Source organism: Crinia signifera, chromosome 11 (genome assembly GCF_055691185.1).
Source record: "Crinia signifera chromosome 11, ASM5569118v1, whole genome shotgun sequence".
Taxonomy (NCBI): Eukaryota; Metazoa; Chordata; class Amphibia; order Anura; family Myobatrachidae; genus Crinia; species Crinia signifera.
In genome coordinates, this window is record NC_139227.1 from 31,658,965 (window position 1) to 31,684,793 (window position 25,829).

Consider the following 25,829-nt stretch of genomic DNA (forward strand, 5'->3'; position numbering starts at 1 on the left):
AACAAGGTCGCCAGTGATAATGCTAGGTGCTGCACTTGAAACCAAGCATCCATCGCTAGCGTCTGTTACTTATGTTGGGTACACACTGCGCCGATATCGACTCAGTGTGTACCCAGTTTAAGGGGCAGACCAGCATCTTTGTGTGTGTTCTGCACACTCCTAGAGCAGGCATGTCCAAACCATAGCCCTCCAGCTGTTGTCAAACTACACATCCCAGCATGCCTTGCCATACTGTTAGCATTCCCTAATAGCAAAACTATGGCAAGGCATGATGGGACTTGTAGATTCACAACAGCTGGAGGGTATAGTTTGGACATGCCTGCCCTAGAGTGACGGAAAGGGTGCGCCATGAGGTCACACCATCTTCTAGTGGGGCAACATTGAAGGCACACACAGATGTGCTTTCTCTAATAATCAGTGCCCTGTGTTAAATAGATCCTAATGTAAACACTGTTACACAACCCAAAAAGTAGGAATACCCAGTGTCATTTGGGATGGTTTGTTTGTGTAGACTAAAGTTCACTTGCAGCATTGAATTACATTTTTGTGCCATTGTATATAAGTTGGTATATGTAGTACTTTGAGTACTTCAGTTGACTGTTGCTGTACATATGAGTTGTTCTTGTGCTGGAGTCAGGAGCGAGGAGCTTCTGCTGTACAGATGTTGTCTTATTATTGTCAGCGCCTGGAGATACACTTCTGCAGTGTTGCGTTGCCTGAGCTATCCTGCTCTTCTCCCGCGTGTCACACTCTACATGTGTGACCTTTTTCTAGGAGTTGCGGGGGGTATTTCCCCCTCTTCATGGGTGTCTTCCCTAGAGTAACAGTGAAAACTGGTGTTTCGTAACCAAAATTTACACTACCATCTACCTACCTGGTCCATATGTGGCCTTCTCGAACCTCTTGGTGGCCTCGCATGTGGAATTATTTTTATGTGTGTCTAATTCACATCATCCCACGATTTCCCTGACTGCATTTGTACATTATTGTCCAGTGGTTGACTTAATTCCTGCAGAGCATCTACTCCAATGGTCCTTGTTGTTTTCTTCTGTACTAGGTGATCCATCTGCCCCCTGTAATGACACAAAGTGGAGTCAGAAATGGCAGTCTTCCCGTCCGCTCAAAAGAGCCAGCCTGTCCCTGAGCTCCGGATTTTGGCACGCAACTGGAAGACACTCTAGCCGGCGGCTCCTGAGAGCCATACCACGTCAGGTGGCTCAGACTCTGCAGGCTGATGTTCTTTGGCAACTGGGATATACAGGTACACGTCAGAGGACACATCGTTATCTGTCTGTAGTCAATTCTAGCGGTTCTATGAGGTGCTGTGAGTGTGAGTACACCAAATGCACTTTGGGTGGAGATCTGCTTTAGATTGTGCTGTATTATTAATGTTGACATTTAATAAGTGCTGGATGCTGATGATGATGATGATTTCTGTTTGCAAGTGTCCTGTGCTGAGAGATTTTGGTAGGAAATCTCCAGGTTTTTTTTTTTTTTTAAAGCGGCAATCAGTTACACTACAAAACCAGTTTGATTTTGCAGTGTAAATGATTGCTGCTTTAAAAAAACAAACCTGGAGATTTCTTAGCAAATCTCTCACTTTCTGCATTTCTCATCCTATTACATCTCGCAATGTTTCCAAATGCCTGATGCAGGACGTAGGTTTGTCACAGTTGTCATAGGTAGCAAGCAGAAGTTTATTTAATGCAGGGTTATTGGACTTAATGCAGGGAAGACTAAGGGGGTTATTCAATCACCGGCGACCATCTCTTGAGGGGAGATGGCCACCGTGCCCTATTCAGTGCTGTCTTCCCTGAAAGCATTGAACAGGGGAGCTCAGCAGAACGAGCCTGACTTCACAAGAAGAACGGCCGGGAAGTGACGAGCTGCTGGCTGCAGCTCGCCTCTTCCTGGCCGCAACTCGTGGCCACGCCCCCTTCTCGTCCCGCTGCAGACATTAAATCCTGCCTGCGTGTTCTCGGTCAAGCAGACAGCTGTGACCCCTAGATAGAATACCCCCGTAAATCTTATTATGGTTGGTTTGCACACACTTAGGGGTAAATTGTTGCTCATAGTAACCAATCAGATGCACTCTATTATCTTCTAGACGTTGATAAATAAGTAAAATCTGAATGGATGCAATGGGCAACATCCCATTTTAGTAATTTTACCCCTAAATGTGCAATGCACCTCTTACTAGGTACAAGCTAGCAAAACTAGCTGATTGAAACGACCAATCGCTCAAATCATTCCGTGTGTATGAACGATATATCGAACGATGCGCGTACCCGCCGGTCGTTGGTAGAGGTCGCTGGTCTTTCCTGCATGCAGAAAGATCAGCGACCAATCGTTAGCGATGTGTACCAATCGTTTCATGTGTATGCACAATGAACTATTTGGTAAGGCTGATTGACTGGCTCCCTCTCCCTCCACCATCGTTAAAGATCAATCGTTCATGTGTAATCGTTTGCTCTATCGTTCATCATTTGACACCAAATCGTTTGTGCAGGAGTTCAGAAGAAATTGTTAAAGCCATTGAATCGTTGCCCAAATCTATCTGTGTGTATATACCTTTACTGTAATCCTCCTTTTTTGTTAATCCAGGTAGTAATGTAAGAGTTGCTGTCTTTGACACTGGATTAAGTGAGAAACATCCACACTTTAAAAATGTAAAGGAACGAACCAACTGGACCAATGAAAAAACCTTAGATGATGGTGAGTATGAGGAACGTAGACTTTGCTCCTTTATGTGCTGTCAGATTCTCAGCTTGCGAGTTCTAGGGCCGATTTGCTAGGATAACATTACAGTAGTGCATTCTAGTGGCTGGTATGCTGGGATAACATTACAGTAGTGGGTTCTAGTGGATTGTCTGCTGGGATAACATTACAGTAGTGCGTTCTAGCTGCTGGTCTGCTGTGATAACATTACAGTAATGGGTTCTATTGGCTGGTCTGCTGGGATAATATTACAGTAGTGGGTTCTAGTGGATTGTCTGCTTTGATAACATAACAGTAGTGAGCTCTAGTGGCTGGTCTGCTGTGATAACCTTACAGTAATGGGTTCTATTGGCTGGTCTGCTGGGATAACAGTACAGTAGTGGGTTCTAGTGGCTGGTTTGCTGGGATAACATTACAGTAGTGAGTTCTAGTGGCTGATCTGCTTGGATAACATTACAGTAGTGAGTTCTAGTGGCTGATCTGCTGGGATAACATTACAGTAGTGAGTTCTAGTGGCTGGTCTGCTGGGATAACATTACAGTAGTGGGTTCTAGCTGCTGGTCTGCTGGGATAACATTACAGTAGTGAGTTCTAGTGGCTGGTCTGCTGGGATAACATTACAGTAGTGAGTTCTAGTGGCTGGTCTGCTGGGATAACATTACAGTAGTGAGTTTGAGCAGGTGATCTGCTTGGATAACATTACAGTAGTGAGTTCTAGTGGCTGATCTGCTGGGATAACATTACAGTAGTGAGTTCTAGCGGCTGATCTGCTGGGATAACATTACAGTAGAGAGTTCTAGCGGCTGATCTGCTGGGATAACATTACAGTAGTGAGTTCTAGCGGCTGGTCTGCTGGGATAACATTACAGGGGTATATTCAATACCCCTGATGGTGAGCTATCAACGTCGAGAAGCGATGAGGCGAGGTGGATATGGCGAGAGTGGCCATTAAAACGGCGAGGCTTGCCACAAAATGCAGCAGACTTGCTGCATTTGGGGGCGAACCTCACCGTTTAAGGGGTTCCTCGCTGTACTCTCACAACGAGGATTAGCTTTCAGAGTTACAAAAAAAAAAAAGTGTTCAAAGGTGCCCAAACCTGGACTGTAAATGCCCAATTAAGCTCTTTAGATGGGTTTTTAATTGCTTTCTGCGGCTAAACCTGGAGCTGTCAGTCCCATTACCTATTAATGGGCGTCCGGCCGGAGCATAGTTGAATAATTCTGATAGATGCCTATTCCTATAGACGACCAGCAGGAGGCGTAAGAAATAATGGAATCAGCACCTTATTGTTCTAAGCTACAGCCTGTGTATGGGAAAGGGTCAGGAGTGCACACGTTACCTTTGTCCCCAGTTGTCTCTACATTGGAAATGATGCCGCTGTCACTCTTAACCTGTCTCTCTGCTTATACAGGACTTGGACATGGCACCTTTGTGGCAGGTGTCATTGCCAGCATGAGAGAATGCCAGGGGTTTGCTCCGGACTCTGAGTTACACATATACCGAGTCTTCACCAATAACCAGGTACTTTCCTTGCTATCCTGAGGTTGAGTTCCTGTTTGCATGGTCTTGTGTCCCAGTTGTGAGTGTTGGTGTATATCACATGCATGCACATACACACTCCTGACATCCAGCCCCTCCATGATCACAACATAGTTTTACTTTGGTGCCACTCACCTGAGCGATGCATCCCATGCACGTTCCATCCAACCTTCCACCCTGTTATCAGTGTGGACGGGGAGGGGAGAGAACAGACCTCCCTCTCACTGCCTGAAATCCATGGAGATCATTTTATTGTAACACCCCTGGATTTCAGTAGGATATTCTAAGGTTCTCCATTGACAAACACTGACTGTGAATGGCATGTAATCTGCTCCAGTAGCTATGGGCTGCACTCACTGGAATATAATGAATTTCCAGGCTCCCGGTATGGGCCATCAGCTGCAGTGTGACCGCAGTCCAGGAACCATAAAGGAGCTGTTGGAGGACAGCAAGGAGTTAAAAGGTTTTATTTGAAGTGTAAATAAGACTATTCATCCAAATCCTATGAGGATACATTTCATCCGCTTTCACATTTGTGACATTATAACAGTGACTGTGTTTGTCCTGCGGATCTGGTCTCCAATTTTAGGATTACCTCCAGGTTCCGGCACGCTGTTGCATTTTGTGGCTATTTATTAGTCTAAGCGATTACGTTTTTTCAGCCGGATGCAGATTTGCTCTGGTCTTTGCTGTGGGTGTAGCAGATGCTAGTTTTGGCCAAGACACATTGTCAACAATGTCCCCTCCTTTAATTAAGTCCTCTTGTTCTCTTGTGTTTACCTTTGTATTAATGTTACATTGGTTGTGCAACAGCGGGAGGGGGTGTATGTTACATAGCTGCATGTTGTAGACGACAGAAAGATCTGCACTTAACCCTGGCCCGATGCATGAACAGCGATACACCTACAGTATTGGAGACAGACTAGTACAAATGTGGGTGGGACAACCATGGGGTGTGGGTGGGGCAAGAGAAAGTAGTGGGGACATTATTTACATCGAAGTGTCCTCTCTCTGAGAGGGGGGCTTTTGGGTGCCAAGGAGAGCAATTCAGTTGTTGCTCTGATCGGGTGCCATAACTTTTGAAATGCCCAAATAGAGGCAGCAATAAGAAATGTGCCGCTTGCAGCTAATGGGCGTCCAAACGGGCAACAATTGAATTGCTCAGTTTTGTGTCACCTAGTGGTAGCTGTGGGGGAAAACCATTGAATCACCCCCTATATGTGTGAGCAAGAGCGCTATACTGGTTAGCACTATATGGATGTAGAGAGCTGCAAACAGCGAAGATACTGTATTGATATAGTGTGGAAGAAGCAGAGCAATGTATATGTAAAAAAAGTGAACAACTCAGGTCGACCTTATTTATGTTGACATTTTGTCAATGTCCTCTCTAGGTATGTCGTCCTAGACCTTTGTCCCCCCCCCCCCCCCCCCCCATGAGCGCATACTGTACTCCATATGGTGCGGCCGCAGTACACAAGCCTATGTAATGAGAGGAGCTATTCTCTCCAGCATTACACACGGGTCTAGTCCTAGGTGTTTCATATGGACGGCTCAGAGTGAATTTGCATCATCTCCCACCAGGTCTCCTACACTTCCTGGTTCTTGGATGCCTTTAATTACGCTATCCTGAAGAAGATTGATGTCCTGAACCTCAGTATCGGGGGACCCGACTTCATGGATCATCCTTTCGTTGACAAGGTTAGAGTTATCGTCCAGATGATTTCTTTGTTATTTAGGTTCTGGGGTTATTGTCATGGTGGGGAATTATCTGACCCGTCCCTCACCCTGTTCCTAAGCCTTCAGGTTTGCGTGTGATCACTACAGTGTAATGTGTAAGTCAGCAAGCGCCTCCATAAGTAGCCTGGTGCTGTCCTGTGGGTGTCCTGTACTCGCCTACGTACCCTCCATTCTATATGGTGTATTTCTTCTCCTCTGCAGGTTTGGGAACTAACCGCTAACAAAGTTATCATGGTTTCGGCCATAGGAAATGATGGACCCCTCTATGGGTATGTATTTGGGTGTTCTGTGTACAGTCCGCAAAGCATAAGAGGTGGGGAGAACCGCATATTACAGAAACAGAACCTAATGGGCCCCATACATCAGCAATCACAATTTTTGGATTTCCAGATACAGGGATTTTTTGGCCAGATAAATGGATTTTACAATCTATCTGACTTTGCCCACACATTACAGATTTATTTCAGTGATCGGCAGATTTTTCCATCTTAAGATTGCATCTTCATATCTGGAAATTGCCCAATCGATTGTCATTTCAGCTGTTCATAATGTAAATAGATGAAGAAGACGAATTGGGAATGCCCACACATATAAAAAAGATCCGCAGATAATACCAGATTATTAAGCATGCTTAAAAATCTGATTAAGCAATCGATTGGCGATTTTGATTGGGATTGCCAAAAGGGGGAGCCCACACATCTACAATTAATTGTGGCAATCATCTCCATATCTGAAAATTGTCTCAATTAATTGCTGATGTATGGGGCCCTTTACACATTAATCAGATTGTTCATGTAGGATGTTATGATCCTTAAATCTATTTGTACCTTCCATGTTCACATCCTAGCATGCTTGATAAATCTGCATTGTTCATGTAACACAGTGCAGTTTGTCAGTGTTTGCATACCAAATACCCAATATTGGACAAATATATATAGTGCAATTAGTTAAGTAGGGTTCACTGAGGAGAACACAGGGTTAGCCTTTGGTAAAGCACAATCAGTAAAACCCATTTATCAATAGAGAACCATCAAAATGACCTGCTAAATAAAACCAAGGCAGTAGTGTGTTCTGTCTCCTCACGGAATGCGGTGACTTAGTGCTTCCTTCCTACCCATCTTCTCCTCCATAGGACACTTAACAACCCAGCGGACCAGATGGATGTGATCGGAGTTGGTGGTATTGACTTTGAGGACAACATAGCTCGATTTTCATCAAGGGGAATGACCACTTGGGTAACGCTTTTTACAATGAAATTGTGTAATATGTGATTACAGGAGACAGCAGGTTCAACTACATGTTGTAGCACTATGTCTTTTCTTGAAAAGAAAGTAGGTGAAATGATTGTATTTTTCCTTTGCTCTGGATCCTTGGGTGACTCCCATGATCTGGTACCACTGCATATAAAATGTTAAATCTTGAAAATTCAGTAGCTATGATTTGTAACAAGAAATCTCTTGTTACAAAGGAAATGCTGATTGTCCCCTTTGTTTCCTGCAGGAGCTGCCTGGGGGGTATGGAAGGATGAAGCCTGATATAGTTACCTACGGTTCTGGGGTTCGGGGATCTGGTATGAAAGGCGGCTGTCGCTCCCTGTCTGGTACGAGCGTGGCCTCCCCTGTCGTGGCTGGAGCTGTGACGTTACTTGTCAGGTAAATACCTGGATGTGTGTGTGTGGTTGCTATACCTAGAGGTAACCAGTCCCCTGAAGATACTTTTTTAAGGATTAGTCATAGTTGTAAAGGTGTCTGAGGTTAGTGTTTCAGCTGAGAATGTGCCGTGTTCTAGGAAGAACATCCACAAGAGCGTGACAGTGACCACGTGTTTATGCGGTCACTTTGCAGGATATTATAAATCAATGATTATGACCCATTGTGTTGTAAGAACGTATTACAGGGCAATGTCTGACGGTTGGCGTGGATTATAAATGGTAATAGTACATAGATTGCACCTCGTATTGGTAATTACTTCTTCACTGCTAAGTTGTTGGATTGATGATGTCACCTGACTGAGTGCAGTGGGCTGTGGTGAGCGGGGCTATTGCTGCACCTCAGGTCTACTGTCAATCAAGCAATCTCTATGGCCCACAAAATCTGGCCTTACGCATACACTAGAACACAGTCATTGTAATAGAATTTAATTTTAGTTGTGTAGAGCGATTATTGTGTACTTACACTGTGATCCAGACCCTCTTGGTGAGGGCCGAATTCGCTCCCCCATCCGATGTTAGGGGTTTGCGCATGCACGAATATGCACATGTGTGAACACCTCCGGTGCATTTCACACTCTTCAGGGAGTTCGCTCCAGGGGATGGACGCAGGAGACTGTACAACGTTTCATAGATGTGCCCACAAATAAACGGTACCCTTGCAAACGCCTGTGTTGATGCCTGCTTGGGGCAGGGCGGCTGACGTCACATGACCTCAGCGCATGCCCCGAATTCGGCCATCGGCGTCCAGAATAAAAATCTAGATTGTCTAGATCAGTAGTCTCCAACTCCAGTCCTCGAGAGCTACCAAAAGTTCACGTTTTCTAGATCACCTAGCGAACAGGTCTCAATTGGGCCCTTAATATCTGCTCGATAATTCCATGGGCAGATACAGCACACGTCAGACAGACACTGCTGCGGTTTCTGAGCTACTTACTAATGATCCTGTGTGTCTCCAGTACAGTTCAGAAGCGTGAGCTTGTGAACCCAGCCAGCATGAAGCAGGCCCTCATCGCTTCTGCCAGGAGACTTCCAGGTGTCAACATGTTTGAACAGGGACATGGAAAGCTGGACCTTCTCCGAGCCTACCAGATCCTCAACAGCTACAAACCACAAGCCAGGTAACTACTTATTGTTATAAGGTTTACAGTTTCCAAACTCTAAGCTAAGCCACCTTAACGTAAACCCATCAAGATGATCCTGCTGTGGTTGAGTCCCTGAAGAAATAGCACGTGTATCCTATACCTTTATGTAGGTGCTAGGTCCAGTAACCTATGGCCTTGGGAAGTGATTGGTTATAGTGTACCATGTGACCTCACTGACTGTTCCTCCGCTCCTCCACATATTTGTTAGATGAGACTGTCTATACTGCTTTGCTTAATAAGCGGCTATTTCTCTGTTCTCTGCAGTCTGAGCCCCAGCTACGTAGACCTGACGGAATGTCCCTACATGTGGCCGTACTGTTCCCAACCCATTTACTACGGTGGAATGCCAACCATTGTAAACATCACCATTCTAAATGGCATGGGAGTCACTGGGAGAATCGTGGACAAGGTGAGGTCAGGCTGCTTGCCTGCATATGGACAGTACAGGCATTACCTCTTTTGCCTGTAGCACAGGTCCTGCTGCTGTCCATCAGTTCTCACTCGGCTTTAACCCTTTGCAGCCTGACTGGCAGCCATACCTACCGCACAATGGCGATAACATCGAAGTGGCTTTCTCCTACTCCTCTGTGCTGTGGCCGTGGTCCGGTTATCTGGCCATCTCCATCTCTGTGGCGAAGAAGGCAGCCTCATGGGAAGGCATTGCCCAGGGGCATGTGATGATTACCGTGGCATCACCAGAGGAGAGCGAGGTGCGTATCTAGGATGATGGGCACTGTCCTATAGCGCCTTAGGCAGCACAGTAATCCAGGAGTGATCTCGGGCAGCCCAGAAGTGTCACTGGATGACCTGCTGTGTAGGATCCAATACACGTTTGACAAGGAGCAGATGCGCCAGTAATAGAAAGGGAAACACACCCTTATGGTGGTGGAATCCGTATCTGTTAGTACATGTAAGTTAGGGAGTGGGCAGTGGGTGTACACTAGGTGTGGAGACATGAAGAGAAATAATGTAATGTAATTGCAGTAATATGGGCCCATTACATGTGTTGTACATTCTGTCTTGCACCTAGTTACATGGATTTCTGCAGTACATCACGTGACCATAATACAGGGTGGTGAATAACCCTAGTGAGCACAGTATGCTCCTGTCAGCTGTACATAGTTAATATGGTACTTGTTTCCTAGCACGGCCACACCGATTTACATCGGGGTGGTCGTGTCGGAAAAATCGCGTCGATCGCATCGCATGCGATTTGGTTGCATGCGATGCGACCGACCCAATTTTTTGATTGAATCAAATGTAAATCGGGTCCCTGGGACCCGATTTTACATTGGATTCAATGTAAAATATTCACTAGACCCCCAAATTTTACGACGTAAACCCCACCCCACGATAGACGCCAACCCGAAGCGTGGCGGTGCGCGTCCTCCGACCTTTTCATTCCCCTACTATCCACGTCGGCGTGGAGTTGAGAATATATAGTGTGGCGAGTGGAGCGAGCCACCGAGCCCGAAGCGTGGCGAGCGCACGCGTCTAACTTCACAGGTAAAAAAAAATATTTTAACATTGAAGCCTATGGCAAAATCGGGGGCATCGCGTCGGGACCAATGTTAATGGTCCCGACCGACGTGATGCCCCCGATTTTGTACCTTTGCCGGCAAAATGGACCTAATTTCAAAGGAAATCGGGTCCATCGTGGGGATCGTGTACCTTAACTTAAAGGTACACGATCCCCACGATTGTGGCCGTGCTAGGAAACAAGTACCGTTAATTATATTTAAAGTATTAAAAAGGCTTCATAACACAGCTTCCAGTTGTGTACATACGCTCTGTGCTTCCTGTATGGGGGTGTGGTCTCTGAAGGTCTGTGGCCCTGTATTTCCCTTTAAGACCTCAGTGATACATTGCCTGCGAGATGAGGCTACATGTGCTGTGATTCTCTTTGCAGCTGAAGAACGGAGCAGAGCAGTTCTCTACCATCAAGCTGCCAATCAAAGTAAAGATCATTCCTACTCCACCGCGTAGCAAGAGGGTTCTATGGGACCAGTACCACAATCTGCGCTATCCACCAGGCTATTTCCCTCGAGACAACCTGAGGATGAAAAATGATCCCCTGGACTGGTCAGTGGTCACTGCTTCAATTAACCAATATTGATGGGATTTTTACTGAAATGGTCCCTGTAGATCTTCCGGGTAACATGGGCTATGCGTCATCTCGCTATCATGTTAATCAGCAAACAAAATCATGAACGCATTAAATAGTCTGTTACCGGGCTACAGAACCACACATGGGTAATGGGAGCAGAGGCAGCTGTGGGTAATGGGGTACCCCTAATGTCTTTTATAGAAGTGCACTAACACAGTGTGCAAAAGGCACACCCCGGGTTATGGGAGAAAGGGGCCAAGGAGGCACCTGTCATTGTTGTGAGGTGCAGGGCACCGAGGTAACCAATACCATTTAGCCATCACCTGCATGAAATGATCTGTTCGTCATTGTCCATGGAAAAGGAGGCTTGCAAAATTGTGAAGACTAGATGGGCCAAGAGGTTCTTATCTGCCATCAAATTCTATGTTTCTATGTTAATAATGGATATGATCAACACTGGCTAAATCTTACCAATGTATTTTTTATACTTTTTATTATAAGATTGACCTATAGTTATAATCATTTGGTTTATCTGAAAGTAGAATGTAGTGGCCAGTTTGACAGTGAACACTCACATTGGGCGCACTGCAAGGTTGTACCTGGAACTCTGACATGTTAGCAATGCGGTTTACAGCACTTTAACTGTCTGATTTACCGTTTCCACTGCGATTCATTATTCCGTATTTAAAAATGCAGAAAATTAGAATGTTGGGTTTGATTTTAGAGTCAACCGTCAATCTCTTATAAACTAAATACTAAACTCCTATGGAGCAGGGTTATTCAACATGCAGCCCTCCAGCTGCTAAGGAGCTGCACACACTTTCAAGCGCCTGCACACTTGCTATTGTAGTTCCAAAGTCGCTGCAGGGGAAACCTGTTGAATACCCTTGATGTAGATGTGTAATCTGATTGTTACGGATGTGTGTGTGTGAGAACGGACAGTACTCAGCTATGGTATTTATTACAGGAATGGGGACCACATTCACACCAACTTCCGCGATATGTACCAGCATCTGAGGAGTATGGGCTACTTTGTAGAGGTGCTGGGCTCACCGTTCACATGCTTCGATGCCAGCCAATATGGTAAGTGCCACGCATCCCCCAATTCAAGTGGTTTTCTTAGTGACAGTAAGGCACAATCACCAGAACATGATCAGCTTTAATCTATTGATGTTATTATGATCTGGTAGCTTTTCTAGCAGAGATGTAAGTAGCATTTAGATATTATTATATTATGGAAATAAAATCTTTTTAGTTACATGATTTCATTTGTTACGCTCTGTCTTTCTGCCATCGGAATTGTGAGTTTGTCATTTAACATAGGATTTTTTTCTTGTGAATCTGTTTCTTTTATGCCTTTTGGGAACATTTAGGTGACTGCATAAATTCTGAAGCTCCTCTGAGCGAGAGATGCCAATCCCAGGATTCGGAGTTAGTTTTAGGTGCGCAGGGCTAGCCAACAAAAGCATGGGCCGCAGAGGTACCATTGGCGGCATGGTGGGGCCAGTGTGGTGGGCAGAGAGGTGCGGCGCCAGGCTGTGTGCAGTGTTACCTCTAATGTCACGACACGCTGCTAACAGGAGTAGCCGGGCAGCATCTGAGCAGGTGCTTAGCGCTGCCTGCCATTAGATATGCAGAAGCTAACCCTGGGATTGGTAGTTCCGATTCCAGATTCAAATCCTCATGATTTTGGGTCCAGATCCCGGGATTGGCCATAGTACTCTGAGCTTTAGCTCCTCAGCAAGTGCTCACAAATTATTAACATCTTAAATTAATAGGCAAAACAGATCAAAGTAAGGCGTTAAACACGCACTCCATAAACAGAGTAGTGTGAAAGTATAAGCGAAACAACCACCATTGGAAGGGACGTATGGGGCCGCGGTATATGGTGCGGCCCCTGTAAGAAACTTTCAACCGCTGCTGAAAAATAACTTGGATCTGAGCTTGTGTCTCAGCCACTATCAGTATGTGCCGTAACCTGAATACTAATATGTTGGAAACCTTTATCCATTGTATGGGTGACATCTTCCAGGAGATCTAAGGCTAAAGGTGCCTACACACAGTACAATTGTTGGGCGCCACGAGATACACGCTCCCGCACACATCTCAGCTCAAAAAGTATGTGCTGCACATACCATATATACTCGAGTATAAGCCTACTTTTTCAGAACATTTTTTTATGCTGAAAAAGCCCCCCTCGGCTTATACTCGAGTGATGGTCCCACTTGAGTCAATAAGTTTTCCCAGTTTTTTGTTGTAAAATTAGGTGCCTCGGCTTATATTCGGGTCGACTTATAGTCGAGTATATACGGTACTTTTTGTACTCATTGCACTGCAAAATGGATGTGATGCGATCTAGTCCAAATTGCATACAATAATTGTACCGTGTATGGGTACCTTTAGTAAAGGACTGAAACTCTTAGTGGAAGCTTCCCGGTCATACCGGCCTTTAGACTCAAATTCACATGATAAGGGCACTTTGCTCAAGCAGTCTCACAGTACCTGGCTGGCGCACTGAGATGTTGGGTGGGACAGGGCACATCTGCAGCACACAATCGGGAATAAGGTGTGTAACCTGCTTCTGCTCTGCCCCCCAGGAACTCTGCTGATGGTGGACAGCGAAGAAGAATTTTTCCCAGAAGAAATATCGAAACTCCGCAGGGACGTAACCTACGGACTCTCGTTAATTGTTTTTAGTGACTGGTACAACACCTCTGTGATGAGGAAAGTCAAGTTCTACGATGAAAATACCAGGTACTGACATTAGTTCCTTTTTCCACCTAGGACTTCCATTTCTCATCTTTTATTAGTGTCCTTTTTCTAAAAAATGTTTGTCTTCCATTTTATCTTTATTATATGCGCTGTGGATATTATACCTTTGTAGCAACATATGGTGCGTGACCTGTATTTGTGTAGTCTTTGTCATGCCGCAAGGTCATTATACTGTACATCCTACGATGTTGCGATATTTCGAGGGGTATTCAATATGTGATTCTGACAAACTCGACGGTCAGAATTCAATGTTCCGACTGTCAGTCCGCGGATTGTCGAAAAACGGCTGTGAATTCGACAATCCGCGCCCATTTCCGACAAAACAGATCCGAATGTTTTAAAATCGGATCGGATACCCTTCAATGCTGTCATTAACGGCAGACATGAATAGGTGAGTGCTGGTATTCCCCTTGTTGGGAGATATTGTCACATATTGAATACCACCATTAATGATTTACACGGTGTTCCTCTAATATGGAATATTATTGTTGTGTCATCGTTTACAGACAGTGGTGGATGCCAGACACAGGAGGTGCTAATATCCCAGCCTTGAATGACCTTTTGTCGGTGTGGAATATGGCGTTCAGTGACGGTATATATGAAGGAGATTTTACCATGGCTAGCCACGACAGTAAGTATCAGTGACTGGTTGCATAAACATACAATTGTGGGTCCTGGTCCTCTTGTGTCTCCTAAGGGGTGCGGCCTGGCTAGGCATGCGAGTAGAGCTCTGACTATCCCTCATACCCATGGGTCACCCCTCTGATTTTGTATATAGGTTGGCAGTAGTACTTTCCCTTTAATTCTTCACGATGGAGAAAGAAGTTAAAGGCGCTGACAGAGCTGCAAGTAAGAATCTGGTGGAGTTGTAATAAGACCAATAATTCCTGCATAGTTTAATCTACTGCAGGCTCTTTCTATCTCTGGATGTTACGGTCTCCTTCCCTGGACTTGGGCTGTGGCTTATTTCATACTGCCAGACAATGAGTCCAGCTGCAGCATAGTACAGCTTTGCAGTATCACAAGATTGCGGTGCTGCTGTATATTTCCTTACTCTGCATAAAGCAGAAAATGAATACAGTATAATACATGTTTTTGTCTGTTGCTGTATTACTTAATTCTTCGGTATTATGTGCATTGCTTTTGATGTGTGTAAAGCGCCTTGTGTCCTGTTGGAGGAAGAGCGTTCTATAAATAAAATACTTATTCTTTCAGTGTATTATGCATCTGGATGCAGTATTGCAAAGTTTCCAGAAGATGGTGCTGTTCTGTCACAAACGTTAAAGGACCAAGGTATGGTATTCCTGGACTTGTTAGGTATTTCTGCCCTCCTCCGCTGTTACTGCTCCAGCTTACATACCTTTTAATTGAACTACGCATCCCAGCATGCCCTGCTGACCATATGGTGAAGACCTAGACATTGTCAGCCATCTGGATTCCCTCTGTGTCTGTCCTGGTATATTACATTGTTTCTCCTTTTCACCAGCTCTTTCCACCTAACCCCATTAATGTCAGCTGTGCCTTTTCTTCTCGTCTATCAGGGCTTGAGGTTCTAAAGCAAGAAACCTTTATGGTTGACAGTGTTCCTGTGCTTGGATTGTACCAAACGCAAACTGATGGAGGGGGGCGCATTGTTCTATATGGTGACTCAAACTGCTTGGATGACAGCCATCGTCAAAAAGGTATAGTCCCTTATCTACAGTCTGTGTGACCTGACGCACGTAAGTGGGATCTCCCTCTTGTGCTGCAGCAGAGTGTTTTATAGAGATTGGCTAATATTGATGATACCAGATAGGATGAAGGACTTCATGGTCTCCTCTCTGACCTTATGTCTTTTTACACTTGTGCGCCTCCTCTTTGCTCTGCTAACGCAGGCCGCCTCTCCTGCCTACTGATTACTCTTCCAAGACTTTTCACTTGCTGCTCTCTAGCTCTGGAACTCTCAACCTCTGTCTGTCTCTCTCCACCTCTTTGGGCACTCAAAATCCATTTCTTCACCATGCCCAGCCAACTCTCCCCCTAATCCTCTGTTACGCGCTCATTTCTACCCCTGTCTGTCTACCCCTGCCCTTTAGAATGCAAGCTCTCACGAGCAGGGCCCTCTTCCCTAATGTGCTTTTTTGACTGCCACATATACTATGGTTTTCTACCACCCTGAACTTTATCCCAGTGTGCCCTGCTGATGCAGCTATGTGTACGTACCCTGTACTTGTTATTGTATTCAGCTTTACTTATTCATTTATTTACTGTAATTGGGCGCTGCGGATCCTAATGGTCTACAGTACGCATACAGATTGATCCCCTCTCTTTCATTGCCGGCGCTCCCCAGAACCTCCCCGATGGCGGAGGGGGATTACATCAGACTGGGACGCGCGTGACCCTGCCGGTCTCTGCTTCAGGGAGACTGGCAGGGTTAGGGGGGGTTCGGGTCGGCGGTGGGGGCCGGCAATGGGGAGCTCTGTCGGAACGGGCGCGAGCGTCTCATGCACACTCGCCCCCTTCCGACGGCTGACTATCGAATCGCCAGCCCCTGCAAGCTTGATGCCGGCTCCATCTGTACATATATGGCCTTATTTGCTTAGGAGCTTGTTATGGTATTATGCCGTCCTATGTGGCACAATATAATTACCTCGCCATTACATGAAGCTTCCTCTGTACAGCGCCTGCGTCTGGTCATTGTCTGTAACTGCATGTCCTCTGGGTTCCTTGCAGATTGCTTCTGGCTGCTGGATTCCTTATTACAGTACACTTCCTATGGCGTGCTACCGGCAAGCCTCAGCCACTCTGAGAACAGACACAAGCCTCCGACCGGAGAAGGATCCCTGCCGCCAGATAGGATGGAAGGTAAGTGCTCCATGTGGGCCAGTGCTTGGCATGTTGGTGATGTAATGGCCTTGTGTCTGGGCAGAGATCCTGCTCAGAAGGTACCATACCTGGTTTATAAAGAAGCTTGCCCCTTGTTTCTGAAGGGTATGGGTCATCTGCTCGACACTATGAAGGTCTACAGGGATTACAGATGGAGCCTTCCTCAACTAGCCTTCTCTGGATAGCCATGGCTAAGGTTGTCAGGGTTGGAAAGTCGACAGTGGAAGGTCGACATGGGTTTTTTTTGTGTGTATGTGCTGCGTTCCCTTGCTGCGCTCGGGACACTACTCTATTCTCCCTGCACGCCCTAGTGGATGGTAGGGTATAAAATATCACCTAACGGCTCAAAAAACGTATTTTCACCTTCTGACACTGTCGACCTTTAAATTGTCGACCTTCTGACACTGTCGACATTAACCCATATCGACCTATTTCATGTGTCGATCTCAGCCCTTTCAACCTAATGTATGTCGACCTAGCGACCGTGTCCCGTTTTTGAACTGGTCAGTACCGCGGCTATAGTAATTATTCACCTCTCTGCTTTTCACAGTAGTTTCCCGCATCCACGGCCCAACATAAAACACTGTTTTATAATAAGGAGAAAGTATGAGGGCACTTTACTGGTTACAAGAAACATAATTGTATCAATGCTCACCCCACACCCACTTGGATTTAATCCTTGTTAGAATTGGATTTAGCCGTAGAGTCTGTCTGTGTTTCTAGCACATATGTATACTGCAATTTTAGCCAATTCTCCTTCTCAGTATTGCTTGACGTCCATCTGTTTGGCCGGAGACCATTGATAAACAGCAATTTTCACATTGTTCCCCAGATTGTTTGTGTGGGTAGAGCGCTGCTCTTTGACCGGACATCTTTTTGTATTCTTCCCCAATATGGCTTTCGCTGCATGCTTCGGAATATCAACATTCCAGCTATGTCCTATGTAACTGGTCTTATGGAATGATTTGTTTCTCTCCATCAATTTCTGAGCTTCTCTCACTGCTTTACAGAACAGGCCTGGGGCAGATGTCTTCAGCCTGATCAAGCGATAAAGCACCAGCCAATCAACCCCTTACTGTCATTTTTCTAACACCGCTGATTGGCTGGAGCGTTATCTCCTTCCACTCTATAAATACCTAGTGTTCATTCTAGGACCCTGCACCTGTCACAGCCTGTGCAGTTCCTCTTCCTGCCTGGGGTGTCGCTCTCTGGCCTGTTGCTTGAAGCAGACAGTGGTATGTATCTTGGGGCTGAGCTACAGACCAGAGTGTGCTAGAATCACCAGGGCAGGAAAGGGGAACTGCACAGGCATTGGCAGGTGCGAGGGGCTGTTACAATGAATACTCGATGCCGGAATAGGCTTTGAATACATGACTTTCTTGTGATGTTATAATCTCCGTTGTGTTCTCCCTTCTCAGGGAATCATCTTCATCGCTATTCTAAAGTCTTAGAAGCACACCTGGGGGATCCCAAACCGCGGCCCTTACCGGCATGTCCGCACCTGTCCTGGGCCAAGCCACTGCCTCTTAATGAAACTGCTCCTAGGTGAGTCCCCATTATGGTGTTCTGTGTATAGTGTTTGCATATCTGGCTGTATGACAACCTGTTGTGTATCATGTGATCTACTAGATTTCCAGAGGGAAAGTCATTAAATGGCGTCTGTACAGGGCAGGTGGTCTGCTAATGCAGGCTCACTCCAGAGCACAGTCAGTGGGGTAGATGAGGACGTTGCCCTGGTCAGATTACTCTTTCACAGTGTTCTTGATCAGAGAGAATGCACGAGTCACGCTAAAGACCTGTAAGCAAGATCAGTGCTGATAACTGCTGAACAGCATGGGGATCCGGACAGTCTTCCACGATGGGTCGGAGCTGCCGGTCATTGAAGCAGATCAGATTCCTGTCAAGGTTTTGGACGTTTGACCTGACGCATGAGCTGTCATGTTAGATCAGGCATTCCCAACCACGGTCCTCAAAGCACACCAACAGTACAGGTTTTGTAGATCTCCAGGCTTGAGCACAGGTGACTTAATTAGTATCTGAGGGATTCTGATTAAACCATCTGTGCTGAAGCCTGGATATCCCTAAATTCTGTACTGTTGGTGTGCCTTGAGGATCGTGGTTGGGAATGTCTGTGTTAGATGCTTCCCCGATTGTTTGTGCCATTGCCAAATAGAAGGCTCATGTTGGTGTTTTGTCATGTGATTGGTACCATTATGAGTACCTGATCAGTGCCATGCCCAGATCGGAATCAAAATAAATTGTGTATGGTATGTTGTGTAAGGGCTGCACGGACGGTGTAATGGTTAGCATTACTGCCTCACAGGGCAGAGGTCATGGGTTAGATTCCCACCATGGCCCTAACTGTGCAGAGTTTGTATTTTCTCCCTGTATTGCGTGGGTTTCCTCCGGGTACTCCGGTTTCCTCCCACAATCCAAAAATATACTGGTAGGTTAATTGGCTCCCAACAAAGTTAACCCTAGAATGTCCGTGCGTGTACATGTGGTAGGGAACATAGATTGTAAGCTCCACTGGGGCAGGGACTGATGTGAATGTTCAAATATCTCTGTAAAGCGCTGCGGAATCTGTGTGCGCTATATAATAAACTGTAAATAAAATAATCTCGTCATGAGACGTCGGTTTCCACCACCAGGTGTCAGTAGAGATACCCTTTTGTCAGAATAATCAGGTTTTTGCGCTATATGGTAGAAGCGGGGCTATTCTGTGCAGACGTACAGATGAATAACTTATAATTAACAGTATCAAATATTTACTTATCAGACAAATGTAAATCTTCAATTATCATTTCCTTTACGGCAGTCACATTATCAATCAGAATGACAATTAAATACTTAGAAGTGGATCTAAGCTGAAAAAAGTACACAAGCAATAAAAATAAGTAATATTTAGTTATCATAAAAACATCGATAAGGCCTTTTGAAATTTGGACAAGTCCCCTGTAATAGACCATAGATTGACCGGTGTCCAGTGTTGTATGAGCTGTGCTTGCAATGTGCAGCGTGGTGGGATATGCACCTGAACTCCTATTTAGTGACTGCTCACAGAGAGTGTGGGGCTGGACCGCAGTAGTTCCCCCTCCCAGATATTTGGAGTATCTCCTGCGTGATGCCGCTGCCTTCGGCTCTGTGCCGTGGGCAGTAATGAGCAGCTGATGGAAAGCGGGGCTCAACTCCGTGCTTTATCAGAATGGTCAATCAGCCTCCTTCAGATACAGACAGTGATAGACTCCATGGGTGCTGGATGACAGCCTGACCGGTATAGGAATCAGTATACCAACATTGGAATCCCCACTGTTCAAATGCCCAACAGTTGGGGCTATTCTACTATACTACTACGAACCACATAGACGGAGAATAGATCCTATGGTGAGCCACCAATCCTGCAACGGCCGTTTTTGCACTTTTTCCCCCCGTTGGAGTACCAGCAGTCGGTATACTGACCATTGGAATCCCGACTGTCGGACCGTCATACAACCCCTAAATCCCATATGGTGTGACAACCAGGGGTGTGTTGGAGCAGTGGGAAAAGTTCCTACTGGGCTGGTACTATACTCCCCTCTGCCTTGCTGTCTCGCATTGCTTGCCAGGCTGATCGGCGGATGCCGCACTCATAGCACAGCTCCGACCAGGCAGCTTCTCTGCATGTTCAGATGTCTTTGTGTAGTTAAAGTAAAATGACACCATGAAGGGCTGCAGTGCTTGCCCAGCCACATGGGTGAGTCACTCCACAGGGCTCAGGCTTCAAAAACACGGGAGGATCCGGTAAGGGACCCACAGAGGCAGGAGAAAGGAGGTAGGACCGCGGAGCAGCCCTGGAAATAAGTGCACATTGGTCGGGTGTGCATATACATAATCCTGTGCACGGTAAAATGTGGGTACCCCTCCTCACCTCTGGGGGTGTCATGCATACCTGCATCAGCATGCATTATTGCCAACCCATAAGCGTTTCTATATTGTGTCTGCATTGTATAAATGCTGAAAGTCTATGGCAATAAAAAAAAAATATTACTTCTTTAATTAACCTGTATCAATAAAGCTGCTGTCATTTCCCCCAGTAACCTGTGGAAGCATCAGAAGCTGCTATCAATAGACTTGGATAAGGTGGTTCTTCCAAACTTCCGCCAGAACAGGCCCCAAGTGCGACCCTTGTCCCCGGGAGAGAGTGGTGCATGGGACATACCTGGAGGTTAGTGGATCCATGTCTTTTTGTAGCACAGTGAAATAGATGGCGTGTTACATGGGACAGAACTATACGGAGCGATGTATGTAACCGCATTCAGTGCCGTGTTCCCAGTGATTCTGCTCAATGTTTTGACGTGGCAACCATTAAAAGGTAAAACAAGGTTGGTTATGTCTTTTTAAATGATTGCTGCTTTTAAACATCGTTCAGACTCGCTAGAAACTCCCCGACGTCTACAAGCCGCAGCCAAATACTTTTACTCTCAAATCTAATTGTCAGTTTGCGTGTATGGGTTCTGTACTAAAAGCTGTAGATGCTGCAATAATACATTGTTCCCTTCTCTGTTCTCAGGTATAATGCCTGGACGATATAACCAGGATGTAGGCCAGACCATTCCAGTCTTTGCGTTTCTCGGTGCGATGGTAGTTCTGGCTTTCTTTGTGGTACAAATCAACAAGTCTAAGAGTAAGCCAAAGAGACGGAAACCACGAGTCAAACGGCCTCCGATCATACAACAGTTCCACCAACCAAAGACTCCGTCTGTCTGAGATCCGGCTGTTTGGGACTTGTATGTGTGCAGCCAGCTGGCCTCACTGCAGCGCTACAAAGACTGGCACCCCCTATTTTCCAACCTCCCCCCCCTCCCAAGTGACCGATCTGAGCTCTGACACCGACAGGTCTCTGCTGTCTCTTACTGACCAAACTGAACATTGGTACGAATCCCTTCCTTTTTTTTTTTTAAATATTTATTAATGTAAAATACATCCCTCTTTTTTTCTAAAGGGCTTATCGCTACCAAAAAGGGACATTTGGGCAAATGCAATATTTTGAGGAGACTTGTGCCAGGCACAAACCAAATCCAGACATGGGCGTGTTTTTTTTTTTTTTTGTTTGTTTTTTTCATAAAGGGTGTTGACCCCAGATCACTGACTCGTATTTTTATAAATATCTCAGATTTTTGTAATTTTAATGATGATCCCACCGTTCTTGGTGGAGATATGTTTATTAATAAATAAGCATCTTGTAATACAGTCCAATTGTATCGCCCTGCAAGTGTAATTATATTTGAACATACTTATGAAATGGATGTTTTAGAGTGTTCTCTGCCTATTGGGACATGACAGTACTTAAATCAGATCAGGGGTATATTTGCTAATCGGGTCTCTGCACAGGGCTTTGACCGTATTTTTTAAACTGCAATAGGGATAAGTTCTAAGCTGGCCCTGTTCAGCATTCATTTTTTTTTTATTGCCGTTTTAAAACTGCAAACGGTCCAAATAGCCTCTTGGTACGTTTTTTATTTTTTTTCCTATAAAGTGTGCCCCCTTTGGTTAGACGCTGCGGTGGGGGGCACTTGCATTAGCTGACACGCCTCTCTCAGCAGGGGACTTGAGCCTCATATCAGCTCTGTGGGCAGCTGGGAGTCCTGACGCGCTGCTCTCAGCTGAGATGTTACGGGGCGAGGCTGGAGGGCAGGGGTGCATTTACAAGTTTAAAAAAAGTGGGCAGGGCGCGGTGCCCTGCAAATAAGATTTAAAGTGAACACTGTCGCGTCACTTTGGTGGCGTATCTCATCGAAATTTACCACACTTATCACAAAGTCCTTGTATATACCACCCCTTTTTTTTTTGCTGAAATACCCAGAACATTGCTTCTCTGTTACCCAGACACCTGTTACCCTGCTGAATACTCCTCTATCCTCTGGAGCGTATTCATACTGTAGCATTGCTGACCACCTGAATGCAGCTTGTCCAGAATGCAGCTTGTCCAATCAGGAGGTACCACTATATATAATTTGGTTCTCTGTTTCTTTGGAGATGATTAGACCACAGGTTCTCAAACTTGGTCCTCAGGACCCCGCACGGTGTGTATTTTGCAGGTCTCCTCACAGAATCACAAGGAAAATAATCTGCTCCAACTGTTGATCTTTTAAAATGTCAGTGGGTAATAAGTACTTCTGTGCACCTACAGCGTGACCTGGGGAAATGGGAGCTGTTTGGGGTCAGAGTTTGAGAAACATGGATTAGATCATGGGTCCTCAAACTGCGGCCCTCCAGATGTTGTGTAACTACAAATCCCATCATGCCTTGCCACAGTTTTGCTATAAGGGAGTGTTAAAACTGTGGCAAGGCATGCTGGGATTTGTAGTTTAACAACATCTGGAGGGCCGCAGTTTGAGAACCATGGATTAGATCATACAGATATCTGTTCCGCTGCAGAATGTCAGAATGACATACCAGCCGCTGTTGCCTTACTTGTGATCATATCACTGGTTTAGGGTCACTCAGCTTCGCAGATCAGTCATTTTGTTAAACGGTTCCACAATAACTATATGGCCCAGTGGTTCCCAAACTTTGGGCCTAATTCAGAGCTGTTCTCTAGGCAGCGCATGTTCGCTAACACCCCCCCGCCAAGTGAAAATTAAATACTTTTTCAGAGGCCTGCTATGCTGCGAATTGAGGGCAGGTGCTGACGTCCTGTGATGTCAGTCGCCAGCCCTAAGCAGGGATTGACATGCCCGGGGTAGGCCCAGCATGTCTAGGAGTGCGCCCATAAAACGTCCACCCACTATTAAGCGAGGGAGTTTATCTCCCCGTGGGGGTTTGCTCAAACCCCAAACATCAGCCAGGGTAGCAAATTTGGCCCACTCCAAGTGTGTCTAAATTGCCCCCTATGTGCCTAGGTACCCTGGGGTAACGCAAGGCTCTTGCAGGAGTGCCTCGGGTCTGTGGTCCAGGACAAAATCAAATTATTTATGGTCAAAGTGTTCGGCAAAACCAGTGCTAGCGGCTGCCAGACATATAACGTAGATCAGAAGCACAACTGTGCAGAGTGGGGTTCGGGATGATTTACCGACATGCATCATGATGACATGGTCAAAATGTTGACAATCAAATTGGTGACTTTTAAAAGGTTGACAGTCGACTCTTGTTTTAGTTTTTTTGGGTGTCTGTCACATAGGACTGACATGAACACCCCCCAATAAAGCTGCAGCCGCTGCCAGGTAGTACTGCATAGAGAAGAACTGAAGCAGCAAGCAACTGCATTTAGTTCGGAGGTGCCCGGCAGCAGCGGCGAGGAATGCGCTCGGGTGTTCGGGCATGAACACTCGAGTGCTGCCAAAGGCCCCCGAACCTCTGTGGTGCTCTGCAGCAGCGGCAGAGTGATGATTGACGGCGGCGGGTGTGATGATCTGTGGGGCCAGCGACGAATGATGGCCTCCGGAGGCGGCGGCTGCTGGAAGTGCCTGGAGGGGCTGGGAAAGGGATGGGGGAGGCAAACAGCATGTAGGTGCACACCAGTGCTGGAGGCACCACTGGTGCTCACTTACATACTGTATTGTGGTATGCCTGGAGATTTTACGGGACAGCCAGCTGCGGCAAATTCCGTGCATACCACTGAAGTGGTTTAAAGTCTGATCTGTTTTGTCGGATTCTGCCTTCAATGCTGTTGGAAACGGCCTCCATTGAATAGGTGATCACCGCTATTTCCCCTGTCGGAAATAGCGTCCGGCATTGAATAACCCTACAGTAAAACATGCAATAAAAATCTGTAACCTATTGATTCAGTTACAAAATTTATTATGTGATATATATATAATTTTTTTTTTGTTTTTTTGGGTTGAATGACCCGACATTTAGAATGTGAACTCCCCCCACTCTGCCAAGTGTGACCGCCTGATACGGGGCACTAAAAAAAAAAAAAAGCACACATTAGAAGGGTTTGGCTTGTTAAAGGCACATGCCTGTCTGTGGCCGGATCCAAATTCCACAAAGTGCCACCCTTACCTCTAATCTCCTTCTCAGTAAATACTGTGTGAAAATGGTTCTTGCTCGCCGCTGTGTGTGAACCGCCCTTCAGCACAATGAAGTGGATACAATCCCTTCTCAAGGTTAAGGTCGGTTGACCTGACACATGACCTGTCCTGTTGGATGCTTCCCAGATTGGTCCTGCCTGGCACCCCCTCTGTGCCTGCGGGGATATTTCTCCTGTTTCATGTGCTTGGCACCATTACCAGTGGCTTTATAGTGTTTGTGTGTGTTCCCAAATGAACAATACTGTTTCTTAAATGTAAACAGGAATTTCTTGTGAGGGGTTTGTACTTTCAAATTCCCAATTAGATCAGTGCTTTTAAAATACACCTTAAGTGAACATGAGTTCAGTTTATTGTACAAACGACCTGATGCTTTCAGCTGCTGGAGCTGTGTAATTATTTGTAAAATGAGAGGAAATGCACATGGCTAAAGCTTAACATCCAATTGGTAGACTGACATATACACCGTACACTCCAGAGAAGCAGCTGTTTGTAGATGGCAGCCCCCCAGACAGAAGGATAACCCGCTCAATTCATGTGAATTACAAATGGATCACTATTCGCTATCCACCCACGAGTTCATACGCACTTCACGAACCATCAAATGTTTTTTTTCCCAGTCTATGCAAATGTGAGTTTGTGACCTTTCCACAACTCTCTGATGAGACAGGCTGGTGCAGACTTCACAGACCCTCCCTTTAAATGCCTGGGCACGCCTACATTTTTAAGATCCTCCCAGAAAATGTCCCAGTTACCACCCACAAATGCCGACTTCCTGTCAGTCAAACTTCGGACGCTTTGCGACTACGATCCACACACGCATTTTCTGTCGCTCTTCGCACAAGCACGATGCGTACGGTGCACATGCTCAGAATTTAATAATCACTTCATCTGCGAATGCGCTAATCAGTGATCAACTCTGAATCATACCAGTAGCACGTAGTTCAATCAGCTGCAGAGCAGGTTGCGTTATAAGAATTAGTGACAATCCACCAGAATTGTACACGCTGAATGTATTCCTATTAGGGCCTGTCTTAACTATTCGCCTCCTGAAGACCGCTGAAAATAGTTTCCCACTATGGGATTGGCTCAGTGAATGGTCTTTGACAATATACGGTTGAAAATTAAATTAGTCCGGATTCAATGATTGCATTTCACACCAGTACCATGAAATCCACAAGTCCTTTTCGCTTTGTGTCTCCAGCCTCAGGGGTAACGCACACTC

General features: G+C 45.8%; 1 protein-coding gene across 1 annotated transcript in view; it reads left to right on the forward strand.

Moving 5' to 3' along the window:
- The window catches only part of MBTPS1 (membrane bound transcription factor peptidase, site 1), a 29,520-nt gene extending 7,699 nt beyond the window's left edge, over positions 1 to 21,821 (forward strand). The window contains exons 4-23 of the mRNA XM_083165237.1: positions 1,058 to 1,261; positions 2,605 to 2,715; positions 4,131 to 4,240; positions 5,840 to 5,956; positions 6,197 to 6,264; positions 7,128 to 7,230; positions 7,496 to 7,647; positions 8,663 to 8,824; positions 9,113 to 9,257; positions 9,370 to 9,558; positions 10,758 to 10,930; positions 11,923 to 12,038; positions 13,553 to 13,709; positions 14,234 to 14,358; positions 14,943 to 15,020; positions 15,269 to 15,409; positions 16,440 to 16,571; positions 18,011 to 18,137; positions 20,666 to 20,796; positions 21,142 to 21,821. Coding sequence (XP_083021363.1) covers positions 1,058 to 1,261; positions 2,605 to 2,715; positions 4,131 to 4,240; positions 5,840 to 5,956; positions 6,197 to 6,264; positions 7,128 to 7,230; positions 7,496 to 7,647; positions 8,663 to 8,824; positions 9,113 to 9,257; positions 9,370 to 9,558; positions 10,758 to 10,930; positions 11,923 to 12,038; positions 13,553 to 13,709; positions 14,234 to 14,358; positions 14,943 to 15,020; positions 15,269 to 15,409; positions 16,440 to 16,571; positions 18,011 to 18,137; positions 20,666 to 20,796; positions 21,142 to 21,338 — 2,738 coding nt within the window. The 3' untranslated portion in view covers positions 21,339 to 21,821. The remainder of the gene's footprint in view (positions 1 to 1,057; positions 1,262 to 2,604; positions 2,716 to 4,130; positions 4,241 to 5,839; positions 5,957 to 6,196; positions 6,265 to 7,127; positions 7,231 to 7,495; positions 7,648 to 8,662; positions 8,825 to 9,112; positions 9,258 to 9,369; positions 9,559 to 10,757; positions 10,931 to 11,922; positions 12,039 to 13,552; positions 13,710 to 14,233; positions 14,359 to 14,942; positions 15,021 to 15,268; positions 15,410 to 16,439; positions 16,572 to 18,010; positions 18,138 to 20,665; positions 20,797 to 21,141) is intronic.
- The last annotated feature ends 4,008 nt before the right edge of the window (positions 21,822 to 25,829 follow it).